We start from the raw sequence: 13,165 nt of genomic DNA, 5'->3' as shown, positions 1-13,165 counted from the left end.
TGGGTGCCTTTCTGTGGGATCACTGGGTGATAGGAGAAAAGACTAATGTCACTCTCGATAATCGGGGTGGGGGAGTGTCAACAAATTCATACTTCCAAACCTTTGCACTAGCCAGAGAAATCATACACAAAGGTATCCTCACCCTTCTTCTGTCCCTCCAGCTAGGAACTCAGGCAAGGCTGGGTTGTGACGCCATTTGACAGATGAGGTATGTGAGGTCAGAAAGAATGTGCTTAGCCTGGGTTTCTGGGTGAGCCGAGGCCAGAGCTGGGGCTGGAAGCAGCATCTCCTATATCCCAGTCTAGAATCTGGGAGCCAAGAGACTGTGATAACTCCAGCCTCAGGCACATCCCACACATAACCCTGAGAGCAGTGTGTTGTATGTCATCATTCTATTTCATGAGGCCTTCACACCCCATCCTCTGGATCTCTTGGGCCACTAGGCAGGAACTCCCCATTGGAGCTGAATAGGTACAGAAGTGAGGCCAACAGAAGGCCTCTCCTCCTAGCTGGGCCTATTGGATACTGTGGAGCAAGTCACCAACACATTGTAGGCCTATGAGTTGTGTCTACTCCATGAGGGCTGCTGTGTCACCTGCCAACTGGGGCTCCCAAGGGACTGGGCCTTGATCTCTCTGCAGCTTCCAGGACAACCAGCTGAAGGATAGGGCCGTGCTGAATATCGTGGAAGTACTTCCTTCTTTGCCACGGCTCCAGAAGCTTGAGTAAGCAAGTTTTCCACCCCCCAACCCCTGCCTGGATCTCCCTTCTTCCTTGAGGAGCAAAGAAAGTCTGGTGCCCATGGGATATAGGATTCAGTCCTGATATCCTTGCCACAATCTTGCAGCCTGAGCCGCAGCAATGTCTCCGTGTCAACCTTACTCTGCTTGACAAAGGTGGCGGTCACATGCCCTACTGTCAAGATGCTACAGGTCAGGTGAGCAGAAGGAGTGGAATCTGGGCCTTCAGAGGCTTGAGAAAAGGGGAGAGGAAGGTAAGGGGTAGAAAATGGAGCACCTTGTCTGCAGTAGCTACGTATGTGTGCCTGAATTTGCTTTATTCACATCGGTATCTCCAGAGCCTATCTCGGGCCTGGCACTTGGTACTCGTGAATGAGTAGAATGAAGTTATATATACTCATTATATAGTGAATGAATAGACTGGATGGATGGATAGATGGGCAGATGGTTGAAGGAATGAGTCAACTGCATCTGGAAGCGCAGGCTTAGTCCGAGGAAGAAGTGGCGCATGTCGCTCTCCATGGTGCTGAACTGGGGTTCCCTGTTTGGATAATTGAGCAGTATAAGTGCCATGCCTCTTAGTCCTACAATATTGTAATTCTCACAAAAAACTCTTTACGTTCCTAATTTTTAAAAGTCTTTCCTGTAAACATTGTTTTCCTGAATTTTAAAATTCAGGATGCATCGAGCAATGACATAGTCATAATTTTATATGTCTGATTTGGAGCATTTCTGTCAGTTGTTTCTCTGTAAGTTACAAAATCAGCTTTCTTTGGCTGTTTGGGCAGCAAGGGGGGGATGCAGGCAGGAGGTGATGTGCTGGTTTCTAGTCTACCGGTTTCACAGCTCAGTGTCTGACTCTTGCAGGGAGACGGACCTCATCTTTCTTCTTTCCCCGCCCGCAGAGACTGCTGCAGAGCTTGGAGCGTAAGAACCTAGGGAGGGGGTGGGCCTGGGTCCATTCTGAGGGGCAGTCTGAGCTCAAGAAGTGGCAGAGTAAGGTGGCCAAGAGAGCCTGTGAAGAGTTGGAATGTAGGGATTCTTCTTGCTATGGCTGAGCTGAGAAATTATCTACTTCTCAGAGTTGGCAAAGGACGTTAACTTCATCTAGCATATCTGGACCACATCTGGCCTTTGTGATGAGAGAGCATCTCCAGAAGTCTCAAACCAAGTCAGGCCCTTAGGGAAGGCATGAATTTAGTGTTAGACTGGTGTTAGTAAGTGGAGAAAGCTTCAGAAAAGTCTTCCATCTAAAAAAAAAAAAAGAGAAGGCAATGATAATACCCACATCTTAGAGTTACTCTGAGGATTAAATGAATTAATACACTGAAAGTGCTTAATACACTGCTGACATCCAGGTGGCACTCAGATGCTGGGTACTCCAGCTATGCACGGATTCCAGCTTGGCTAGTCCTGCCTGGGCAAGAAAAGGGGAGCAGCCTTTCCGTGAAAGAACATTCCATCTGGACGTCCTCACACCTCTCCCTGGCTGAGACTCATAGACAGATGATGTTGTATGTCCGTGGAGAATCCTTTCCCTGCTCTAAGCTTCAGTTTCCTCACCCATACGATGATCTAGTAGGACCCCCTCCAGCTGTATAGAGCTATGATGCTCTATATGGTAGCCACCAGCCACAGATGGCTATACTGTATACTAATTAAAATTAAGTAAATGTATATTAATTAAAATTAAGTAAATGTATATTAATTAAAATTAAGTAAAATTAACATTTATCAGTCACATCAGCTGCATTTCAGGTACTTAATGGCCATGGGGGACTAGTGTCTCCCACGGTGGATGGCATAGATATAAACATTCTTATCATTGCAGAAAGTTCTGTTTGACAGCAGCAATCTAGAGGTTTATGAAAACCTGGCTAATAACATTCCAGCTTCTCTGCAGCCCCTGACCCTCCCCTGGCCCAGTGGGAGACAGCCTAGAGGTGCCATGACTCCCACAGCCTGGACCCATACACAGTCCATGCTCCCAGCCTTCTGAACCATAGGTGGCACATATGCAAGTGGAGAGCTTCACATCATAGAAATAGCAGCTTCTTCTTATTTATCTTCAATCTTGTGCCTATGCTGGGTGCTTGACCCATACATTGTCTCATTCAATCCTCCAACTACCCTGTGTTAGATATTGTCATCCTGTTTTGGAAAAGAGACAATGGGAGCTCAGATAGGTGAAGTGACTTGCCCAAGGCCACACAGCTATACATGACAGAGTCAGAATTTGAATAAAGCCTATTTGCCCTCAAACCTTTCGCTCTTGCTGTTTTGGGGAATAGCACATTTAGCACCTCCAAACAACCATCTTTGTTATTCATTCACTGTGGGTCTTTGGCCCCTAGAACCCAAGGTAAGACCCATCAGGCCCTGGGCTCTAAGACAAGGCCAATGTTGGATTTGTTCTTGCCAGAGCACCAGATCTACAGGGAAATGCCAACCAGAGGAAAGAGGCTCAGAGCAGAAGCCTGGCACTCAGGTACCTCTGTGGGATCCATTGCATTAAGGGGAGGGATGTGATATGAGGGAAGGGTGCCTTCCCAGGAGAGGTACCACAGGGGCAAGGAGAATAAAAGGAAAAACAGGCATGGAGCAGAGACAGGACATGAATAACCCATCCTGGCATCTGTCCTAACAACAACAATGACCACTATAATTTAATGGGCTCTTGCTACATACTGGGCACTGTAGTATCTTATGTCTATTACTTCATTGCAATTCTTTTGAAAATCCTGCCAAGTACACAGTATTATTCCCATTTGATAGAGGAAGAAACTGAGGTTCAAGGGCCTCGTCCATGACTGTACATCTGCTGAGAGGCAGGGCCAGGGTGAGACCCCAGGTCTCCTGCCTCCTGACTCCCCCGGCTCCCACACCTGGCAGAGGCCCTTGGGGCTGGAGGAGGTGTGGTGTGGCTTCTTGTCCTGAGCCCCTCTGCCTCCACTCTCACTCCAGGCTCCTGCAGTGCCAGCTCGGAATTCATGATGTGCAGGAGCTCATTGCCCAGCTCCGGGAAGGTCCCCGCCTGGAGGAAGTAAAGTGAGTGTCATGGGAAGTGCTGGAGTGGGAAATGGGTCGGGGGCAGGGCGGCATCTGAAGGGCATCCACTGGGGCAGGGGCAGGGAGGGGGTGCGGGTCAGGAAGGGCATGCTGCCTTATTAAGAATTTGAGGAAGGGATGCCTGGGTGGCTCAGTGGTTGAGCATCTGCCTTCTGCTCAGGTCATGATCCCAGGGTCCTGGGATCAAGTCCCATATCGGGCTCCCCACGGGGAGCCTGCTTCTCCCTCTGCCTATGTTTCTGATGTTTCTGCCACCCCCTCTGTGTCTCTCTGAATAAATAAATAAAACCTTAAAAAAAAAAAGAATTTGAGGCATTCAGACCATCATGACAGCTCCCACTATTCAGCACTTGCCCTGGATTAGGCATTTTTACACATATCCTCTCATGTAATCTTCCCACTCTGTGATGTAATATTACTATGCAAGCTCTTTAGAGGAGGGAATTAAGTTACACAGAGGTAAGTTTGCTCAAGGTCACACAGGTAGGATGAGTCCATGCCAGGGTTCCAGCTCAGACGGTTCGACTCCCAGTGGCCTCATCCCTGTAACCAGTGTTATTGAGACCTGCAGAGCAAAAACCTCATCACACCTGTCTTCCAAACCACAGCCCTCAGGGTCCCCTCCCCCTATCTTCCTCCCAGAGTAGAATGAGACTGCCTTTTCTTTTTGGGCTGGAGAGATTCCATTAATGCCCAACTCCTGTGAGAGTAGGGCTTGGCTATTGGTAGAGGTCCTGTCATGTCACCAGGAGGGGAATCCCTGTAAGGACCATCCCCAGAAATCAAATGAGCGTGAGGGTGGAGTGATGGAATGCCGTAATGTGTTCTGAGGTGAGTGGCCCCACCCTAGGGAAAGATAAAGATGAATGTGTGAGGGCCCTGGTGACCAAAGCTTGAACCTTGACATTGTCCCACTGGGAGAACCAAGACAGGATTAGAAGGTGTTTTTACAAAACACATGCTTCCATCCACCTGGCCATCACTGAGCCACACACACACACACACACACACACACACCGCCACCTGCTGCTGGCGCTCTCACCCGCCATCAGCCGCCTGGCTGCACAGGCCAGACATCTCTCGGCAACCTTACCCTCTTCCTGTAGCCAGCCCATCCCAAGTCTGCCTACCCCTTACATAGCTCTCAACACCACCCTCTTTTCACCCACTGCCCCAGTCCAAACCACTCTCGTTCCTCACCTGGATGACCCCATCAGCCTCCTCATAGGGTTTCCTGCTTCCATGCTGGCCACTTCCAGCTGGCAGAGAGTGAACTGCGTTTCACTGCTGCCTGACCCCTTTAATCCTTCCCATGGCTCATGATGAAGCCCAAATCCTAAAATCCTGTGTAATCCAAAATGCTGCCTCCAACCCACCAAGCCCCACCTGACCCTGTCCTGTCACTGAAATCTTCGATTCTGACACACTGTCTCCCTTTCAGCTCCTCCAGTGTGCTATGCCACAGGACCTTTGAATGAGTTGTTCCGTACCAGGAACACCCCTCCCCCATCTCTCTCCCACCACTTACCTATTGAGCTCCTAGTTTTTCAAACAGGTAATTCAAACATCAGGGAAACCTTCCCTGATCCCCATGGTAGATCTGATGCCCCTCTAATCATGGAGTTTATCATAAAAAGCAGTTATGGAGGTTGAAGCATAAAGGAGCAGCTTAAGGTAGAGCCTTGAAATCCAACTGACTAGGTTCAAATCCCAGGTCCACCTTTCAGGAGATGCTTTAACTGCTCTGTACCTCAGTTTGCTCATCAGTAAGATGAGGATAATAATATCATCTGCCCCATAGGGTTCTTTATGAGGATTAAATAGCTGGTAATAGTAGAAACACCTGGGACAGTGCCGGACACATCGTATACAGCCTTGCAGCACCATCGTTATTAGGGCTCATTTACTGGAGCATTCCTTTGGGTAAAGTCAAGGAGGGACTCTGTGGGTGCAGAGGCTGAGGGGTGACCCCACCCTGGCAGCACAGGACATCAGGCCCCTCTGTCTCAGCCTTTCAGGAAACCAGCTGGATGATGAAGGCTGTCGACTGATGGCAGAAGCTGCATCCCAGCTGCACATCACCAGGAATCTAGAGTGAGTTGCCCGTGTCACCATTGGGTGACAGGGGGGAGCCCTGGAGAGCCCCAGCTGGGCCTGCCACCCCACTCTTCATGCCCCCCCTCACCAGAAAGAGTGCTGCTCCAGTAGGCTCCATGCCTGCTTTCTCCCTACAACAGCAACGTTGGAGTGATTTGAGCATGACTTACTTTGCCTCTGTCATGAGCCACTGCCTTACTTAGTTCCAGTTACTGAAATCACTTGCATTTGTAAACCGTGTCCCTTGCGCTACGATGGCTTCTGTTCCTTGTGACAGCCCTGGGGTGGGGTGGGGTGTTGCCGTGGGTGTTGCATTAGGTCTTGGGTGGATGGGTTTTGGGGTGTTGGAGTAGGAAGAGGTTTGTTAGGGTGTGGGTACCATGCTGAGGTAAAGGGGTGGGTTGTTGAGGTGGTGGGATGGAAAGATAGGGTAGTAGGCTGTTGGATGTGCTGTGGGGTTACATGGTATTGGGTGGGGTGGTGTTTGGATTGGATGTGTTGAGGTCTAAGCATCAAGAATGGATTGGATGGCATAATGTTGAGGTTGAGCAACAGACCTCTGGGGCCTTGCCTTGGGCATTCAATCCTAACTCTTGTCACTTATTAGCTTTAACATAATGTCTCTGGGCCTCAGTTTCTCCATTTGTAAAATGGGATTAAAATGGTGGTTATTTTACAGACCAGGAAACAGGCTGAGAGAGGTGGAAACAGTGAGTCAGTTCTTCTCACTCAAGCTGTAGAACGTTATTCTCTGAGTAGGGCAGCGGAGTCATGCAGCTCTTGGCTCAACCACATGGGCCAGAATCCTTTGAGCTTCTGCTTAAGGACCCAGGACATCCCAGGAGTGACAGCCAGCAAGCTACTGTGCCAGGAGGAGGGGACTGGAGCTGTCTCAGGCTGGGGACTTCAGCTGCCTGCTGACTGCCACCCCCTCCCTCTTCTCCACAGCCTCAGCAACAACGGGCTATCCGTGGACAGGGTACACTGTATGCTGAGTGCGGTGAACACGTGCCAGAACTTGGCAGAGCTTCACATCAGGTAGGACCCCCCCAGTGGGCCACTGTAACCCACTGCTACCTCCAGCCTGGAGCTCTGGGGCTCTCCCATCATTCTCTGAAAGACCTTAGAATTCCTTCTGCGCCCAGGCCTTTGGGACCTGGAGAAGATGCTGCTGAGGCCCTGCCCAAATCCTCTTTTCCCAGGTGCTATGGGTGTTGGCTACCCACCCTTTATACCTTCTCCAGGAAACTACCCCGAGTGAGCTGATAGGATGCCTGGGTGGTTACCCTCCCAATTCCCCCAACCAGGGGTGGCCAATGACAGAGGTAGAGGTATCACTCTCCAGCCTCCTTGCCTTAAGTGGGACAAACTTTTGGTGCCATTCACACTCCAGAGTTCCCTGTAGGATCAGGCCAAGGACCTGCTCTTCTCTGCTTCCCATGGTCCCCCACTGTTTTTTCCTGAGAGCAGGCCTTCAGTATATCACATACACAAGTGATCAGTGACACTTGACCCTCTGCCCCATTCAGAGGCTCAGACTCTGCCTCTAGGGAACCTGACCCAAGACAGGGCCCAACCTTGTTTCTGTAAGTCTCAGTATTCAGTCTGGGGATCTGAAGACAGATGCTAATTAATGTCAACACAATCCCCACCCTGAGGGGCTCTTAACTGGGGAGGGTGGTTCCTGCTTTAAACACCCCTCAAAGGAAGAGAGAGACACTGAATAACCCAGAAGAGAGATTAGGGAGCCTTTGTTCACTGTATATAATGATCCAATAAAGGATCCTTAGCTCATTCCAAATGACATGCCATTCATTTCTAGGAATTTACACTAAAGAAATCAGCCTGCTGGTGTAAACACATTTAGATGCAGGAATGTTCACCTCAGTATTGGTTATAACAAGAAAAAGTGAACTTACCTTAAATATGCAACAGTTGAGTATTGGGTGAGTAAACTAAGTTACTTTCAGAGAGAAAAACTCAGTGAAAAATGATGATGTAGGTACAATTTTAGTATAGAGGGATGGCTGTGATATAGTAAATAAACATACAAATTTTAATCCACCATTTTTATAATAAAGCTTTTCAAACACGCTCAAAAGGTAGGGAGAATGGTGTGGTAAACACCCCAGTTCCCACCAATAATTTTTCAACATTTTGTCCCCCTTGTTTCACCTATCCCTTGAAAAACTAATTTTTCAATGAGAATCTGTCCTTTAATCCCATTTTTTAAGAAAATTAAAAAAGAACATTAATTGCATTTTAAAAACAAAAGACTTGAAAAACCCACTCCCAAATGTTATCAGCAGTTACTGACAGGTGGAAGAGGTGGTGGGTGATTTTTCTTTATTTTCTTCTTACTTTACTATAAGTTCTCCACATGGAAGAAATATGACCTCTGCAATGAGAAATGTGTATTTAGGGGCACCTGGGTGGCTCAGTGGGTTAAGTATCTGCCTTCTGCTCAGGTCATGATCTCAGGGTCCTGAGATGGAGCCCCCAGTAGGACACCCTGCTCAGCAGGAAGTCTGCTTCTCCCTCTGCCCCTCCTCTGCTCATGCTTTCTCTCTCTCTCACTCTCTCTCTGTCAAATAAATTATCTTTTTAAACAATCTTTTAAAAAAAAAAAAAGAAATGTGTATTTTACATTCAGTTTACACAGGTGAGGTTAGGGATGCTCCTGCTCTAAGTTACAGCTTCGTATGGGCTGTCAGGACCCGTCCCAGACCTGGCAAGGACCTCGCTGTGCTGGGATGAGTGCCCTCAGCTGGGGATGCCCTGGGTGAGCACAGAACAGAGGGAGGAGGGTCTCAGCCGGAGGCAGACATAAAGCAGAACTGAAGTTTTCTTTCAAAGACTTGACAGGAAACTAAAGTTGGTAAGTTTGCAAAATCTCTGTGGTAGAAGGTTTTCAGGTGCCCAGACGCACAGGAAGTCATAGCAAAGTCAGAAGTGGCTGCAGCTCGAGGCAGAGGATGACTTATTTGAGATCCTTCCAGGCGAGGTTAGAAAATGACACAGGGACCCCCATAAGCCTCTTGTCTCCTTCTTCTTCTCTTCTCTCTCTGCAGCCTGCTGCATAAAACTGTGGTCTTCACATTTGCCCCAGAGCAGGAGGAGCAAGAGGGGATCTGGAAGAGGTAGGACACAGCATCATCCTGGCCCTGTCATGAGCCTGGGCCAGACCCTCCACGACCTCCCCAGCTGGACAGTATCACTCAACTCTCGGGACCTTGACAAATTCACAAAGAAGCAGGCAGACAACAGGCTTGGCAGGGAATGCAGCCGGGAGGGCGAGTGTCAGAGGACAGACTGCCTCCCCATTTCCTCGTGAGGCAGAATGGCATCCTGGGATTGGGATGGGGTAGCCAGAGAGCCACGCATAAATGTATGTCCTTTGGCTTAAATCGCAAGGATCTGTGGATCGCTTGGCCTGTAGTTCTGATTGGGGTTAGACCCTTCTGGCTCCCTTTGGCATGCCCTGTCCTGAAGCGATTCACATACATTGTCCCGGTGAGAGGCTACGTAATTGGTCCCAGGTCACACAGCCAGGAAGCCAAGGGGCCCAAGTGGAACCACAGTCTGGCCATCTCCAGGCCTTGTGCGGAGACTGAACAGTAGGAGGTGAGGCTGAGGGTGGACTTAGTGGCTGAGGAGTTTGCTCAGCCTGGCCTGGTGTGTGTCCCTCCAGGACTGCGCTTCGGGACAGCCTCACGCACCAGGTGCCCTTTGAGCTGCCCCTGCGCTCCACGAGGATCAGGTACGGTAATGGCCTACAGGCCCTGGTGGCTCCCCCCTCTTCCCTTCTGCTCAAAGCCTACCCCCAGGTGCTCCCTGGAGGACACGGCCTGCTCTATTCAGGAGTGTGGCATGGCTTCCCTGCCTCCCTCCTCCCCTGTTCAGCCTACAGCAGATGGGGCTCACAGGGCAGTCCCCTCAGTGACCTTCCCCACCTGAGGGGCCCCCACTCCTCACAACTCACCTGACCTCCAGCAGCTGACAGGCTGTGGGGACTCTGGATAGGGAGAATGGGGACATGTGGCCCCTTCTTTCCTCATCCTGGAGCTTAGCTCAGCCCTCACAGGGCGCCCATTCGTATTCTTCTGGCTTTCTCTTTTATTCTGTGTCTGTCTGAATCTCCCTATCTGTCTCTATCTTGTTTCTCTCGTATTTTCTGTTTCTTGGTTTTTGCTACCCTTTGTTATTGTCCTCCTCAGGCACTGTGTGTATGTGCACATGCATGTGTTTGTGTGTGTGCATAGGTGAGTGTGCATGTGTCTGTGTGTGTGTATAGGTGCACAAGCATGCCTGTGCATGTGTGTACACCCCTGCAAGTGCATGTGTATGTTTATGTATGTGTGTGCATAGGTATGTGTGCATAGGTGTGCGCACATGCCTTTGTGTGTGCACACCCCTGCAAGTGCATGTGTGTGTAGGTGCACGTGCATGCATGCATGTGTGTGTGCATAGGGGTGTGTGTGCATGTGTGTGCATAGGTGCATGTGCATGCAAGCATATGTGTAAGCATGCATGCATGCCTGTGTGTGAATGCCCTGCAAGTGCATTTGTGTGTAGGTATATGTGCACATATGCATGTATGTGTGTGTGCATAGCTGTGTTCGTGCATGTGTGTGTAGGTGTGTGTGTATGCCTACATATGCACGTGTGTCTCTGCATCTGTCTCTTCTGTGTCTCATCTCCGTGTCACTCCATCTCTGTCTCCTTGCCTCCCTGTGTCTCTATCTCTGGCTCTTGATTACCTGTGTGGGAGGTCTTATGTGTGTGTTGTGTGCTGGTGCTCGCAGTCTCTGTCTGGGTGAAAGACACATTCCTGTCCCTCTTCTGCAAGACTGTCTGCCTGTGTGCCTGGGTGTGGTGGCCACTCTTACCTCTGTTCTGAGGAGCTGTGTTTCCTCCTCCGCAGGCTGACACACTGTGGCTTGCAAGCCAAGCACCTAGAGCAGCTCTGCAGGGCCCTGGGAGGAAGCTGCCACCACAGTCACCTGGAGTGAGTGCTGGCTGTTGGAGGGCGGGTGGGTGGTGCCCATCAGCCAGTGGATGTTAGTGTGGGGGGGTTTCTTTTGATTTTTTGAGATTGAGGTCAGCGGTCCTTCCCTGCACAAGCAGTCAGGAACCCCTTAGAGAGTCTGACAAGGGGTGTGTCCCTTCCCCCTAAAATGCAGGTCCCCCACATATGACCCCCTCTAAAGCCTACCGTTGACTCACAAGGGTCACAAATCTCAGGATGGAAACCATGGGGGAAACACCAGCCAATCCATGTGAGATCTGCTGAGATCTGGCCTGGCAGCCCAGGGCCATGTCCCAGTTTTAGAAGAAGCTGAGTGACTGAGCCCAGGGGTGGAGAGAGAGCTCCCATGGGCCCCATCCCTGTCCTCCACTAACCTGTTGGCCCCCTTGCCCCTCCCAGCCTCTCAGGCAATGCTCTGGGGGACGAAGGCGTGGCCCAGCTGGCTCAGCTGCTCCCAGGGCTGGGTGCTCTGCAGTCCTTGAAGTGAGTAAGGCCTCTGAGGCTTGTCCTCATTGGGAGGAGGTGTGTGTGTGTGTGTGTGTGTGTGTGTGTGTGTGTGTAGGGAGTGTTCTCTGTCCTCTCATTCCCTCCTGGGGTTATTATAAAGACTTAAATCAGAAAATGCATGTTAATCGCCTGGTCCAGTCCCTGGCAAATGGTAAGTGCTCCAAAAGGGTAGTTCGTTGCTGTGAGTCTCATTAAGAGAGACTGGCCTCGGACTCAGTGGTCTAGCCCCTGACTTAAGGTTTTACTTCTTGAACCCGACTTGTGGCTCCACACAGGCTCTCCGGGAGGCCCAGGCCACGTAGGGCAGTGCAAGCCTGGGTGGGAAGTGTTAGCTAATGGCTAGTTATCCTAATGACTGGCAGCCCTCTGGCCCTGGGTTGCAGGGAGGGGCTGTTGCCAGGGTGCAGGCTAGACAGGGAGGATGTGTACCAGATGGAACACGTGAGCAGGATGCCCAGGGCAGCTGGAGACCAGAGTGAGGCAAGATGTTGAGTGTGGGAGGGAGGCCCAGGAAGGAGGCCAGCAACCCCAGACCTGCCTGCAACAGACCAGAGCTTCGGGATGCTAGAAGGCCCTGTGCTTTGGGCTTCTACGTATCCCTCTCTTCCTCCTGAGCTTTTCAGGGCTAACATGAGAGGAGCCCTGGAGAGAGCTCACAACTGTTAGCTTCTCTGTGTGACCCCAGGCAAGCCCAGGCAAGTTGTATCACCTCTCTGGTTCCCTGATTCCCAGTTAACAGGTGAAGTGTAGAGGGGGTGGCTTTGGTTTTGTCTACAACTTTAGAATGAGTGCTGTGGCCTGAGGGCCCTTCCTGCTCAGTCTTTCTGTGGGATCTGGGAAGAAGCTGTTACTTCTCCTATTCTGGGCCTGCTTGTGAGTGGGGAGGAAGGCCTCACCATTGCAGGCAAATTATATGTAGTTTGGGGGGCAAATCCCCACATGACCTTCTCAGTACTGTGACCCCCCTGGCCTGTGAGATCTGAGCTCACCCACCAGTGCCCATGCCAGAGGAGTGCAACATTAAATGGCAAATACAAAACACCATGACAGATTGACAGACCCGAAAGCAAGGGAAAGCTTTGTTCCTGACTTTTGAATGGGAGCCCTTGCATTTTCATTTTGCACTGGGCACTGCCCTTCTTTTATCAGGCGGGGAAACTGAGGCACAATTCCGGCCTGAAAGCCCTCCCCAGATTCATGGTAGACCCAGAGAGCCAGAATTCTAATCTCAGCTCTGTCACCAACATGTCTCATAACCTTGGGCAAGACCTTGCTGCTTTCTGGGCCTCGGTTTCCCCATCTGTACAGAGGTGCCCATATGGGGTTCCATGAGCTCTGTCATTCAGACTGAGGGACAGCCCTCCCCCACCCTGGGCTCTGACCACAAAGAGCCCTGGGTTCCGCCAACGTCACCCCTGTGATTCTCCAGCCTCAGTGAGAATGGATTGTCCCTGGATACAGTGTTTATTTTGATCCAGTGCTTCTCGACTCTGCAGTGGCTTCTTCACTTGGATATCAGGTGAGTGTGCCTCTGGACCCCCGCCCTGCCCCCTGACTGCACAGGCCATCGGCTCCCACCATACCTCCTTGTCTGTCCCGTTCACAGTGTCACCTCCTCGGGGCCCTGCATAGCACCAGGTCCAATGAGCATGTCATAGGTGTCTGCTGAATGATTGAATGGACAGATGAATGAAAGTAGCCCCAGGACACTCCCATCTCTCCA

At 50.6% G+C, this 13,165-nt stretch overlaps 1 protein-coding gene across 13 annotated transcripts in view; it reads left to right on the top strand.

The window, feature by feature from the left end:
* Nucleotides 1-13,165, top strand: part of NLRC5 (NLR family CARD domain containing 5) — an 81,155-nt gene that overhangs the window by 34,639 nt on the left and 33,351 nt on the right. For all 13 annotated transcript variants that reach the window (XR_012000050.1, XM_072750180.1, XM_072750182.1 and 10 more), the window contains 12 exons: nt 642-725; nt 848-937; nt 1,608-1,667; nt 3,163-3,228; nt 3,705-3,788; nt 5,820-5,903; nt 6,855-6,944; nt 8,978-9,046; nt 9,598-9,666; nt 10,831-10,914; nt 11,335-11,418; nt 12,872-12,961. Coding sequence is in view for 12 of the 13 variants with exons in the window: in XM_072750180.1 (XP_072606281.1) it covers nt 642-725; nt 848-937; nt 1,608-1,667; nt 3,163-3,228; nt 3,705-3,788; nt 5,820-5,903; nt 6,855-6,944; nt 8,978-9,046; nt 9,598-9,666; nt 10,831-10,914; nt 11,335-11,418; nt 12,872-12,961 (954 nt within the window). In the remaining variant the exon portion in view is untranslated. The remainder of the gene's footprint in view (nt 1-641; nt 726-847; nt 938-1,607; nt 1,668-3,162; nt 3,229-3,704; nt 3,789-5,819; nt 5,904-6,854; nt 6,945-8,977; nt 9,047-9,597; nt 9,667-10,830; nt 10,915-11,334; nt 11,419-12,871; nt 12,962-13,165) is intronic.

This window comes from Vulpes vulpes, chromosome 2, assembly GCF_048418805.1.
Source record: "Vulpes vulpes isolate BD-2025 chromosome 2, VulVul3, whole genome shotgun sequence".
NCBI classification, from domain to species: domain Eukaryota; kingdom Metazoa; phylum Chordata; class Mammalia; order Carnivora; family Canidae; genus Vulpes; species Vulpes vulpes.
This window is presented reverse-complemented; position numbering and strand designations above follow the sequence as displayed.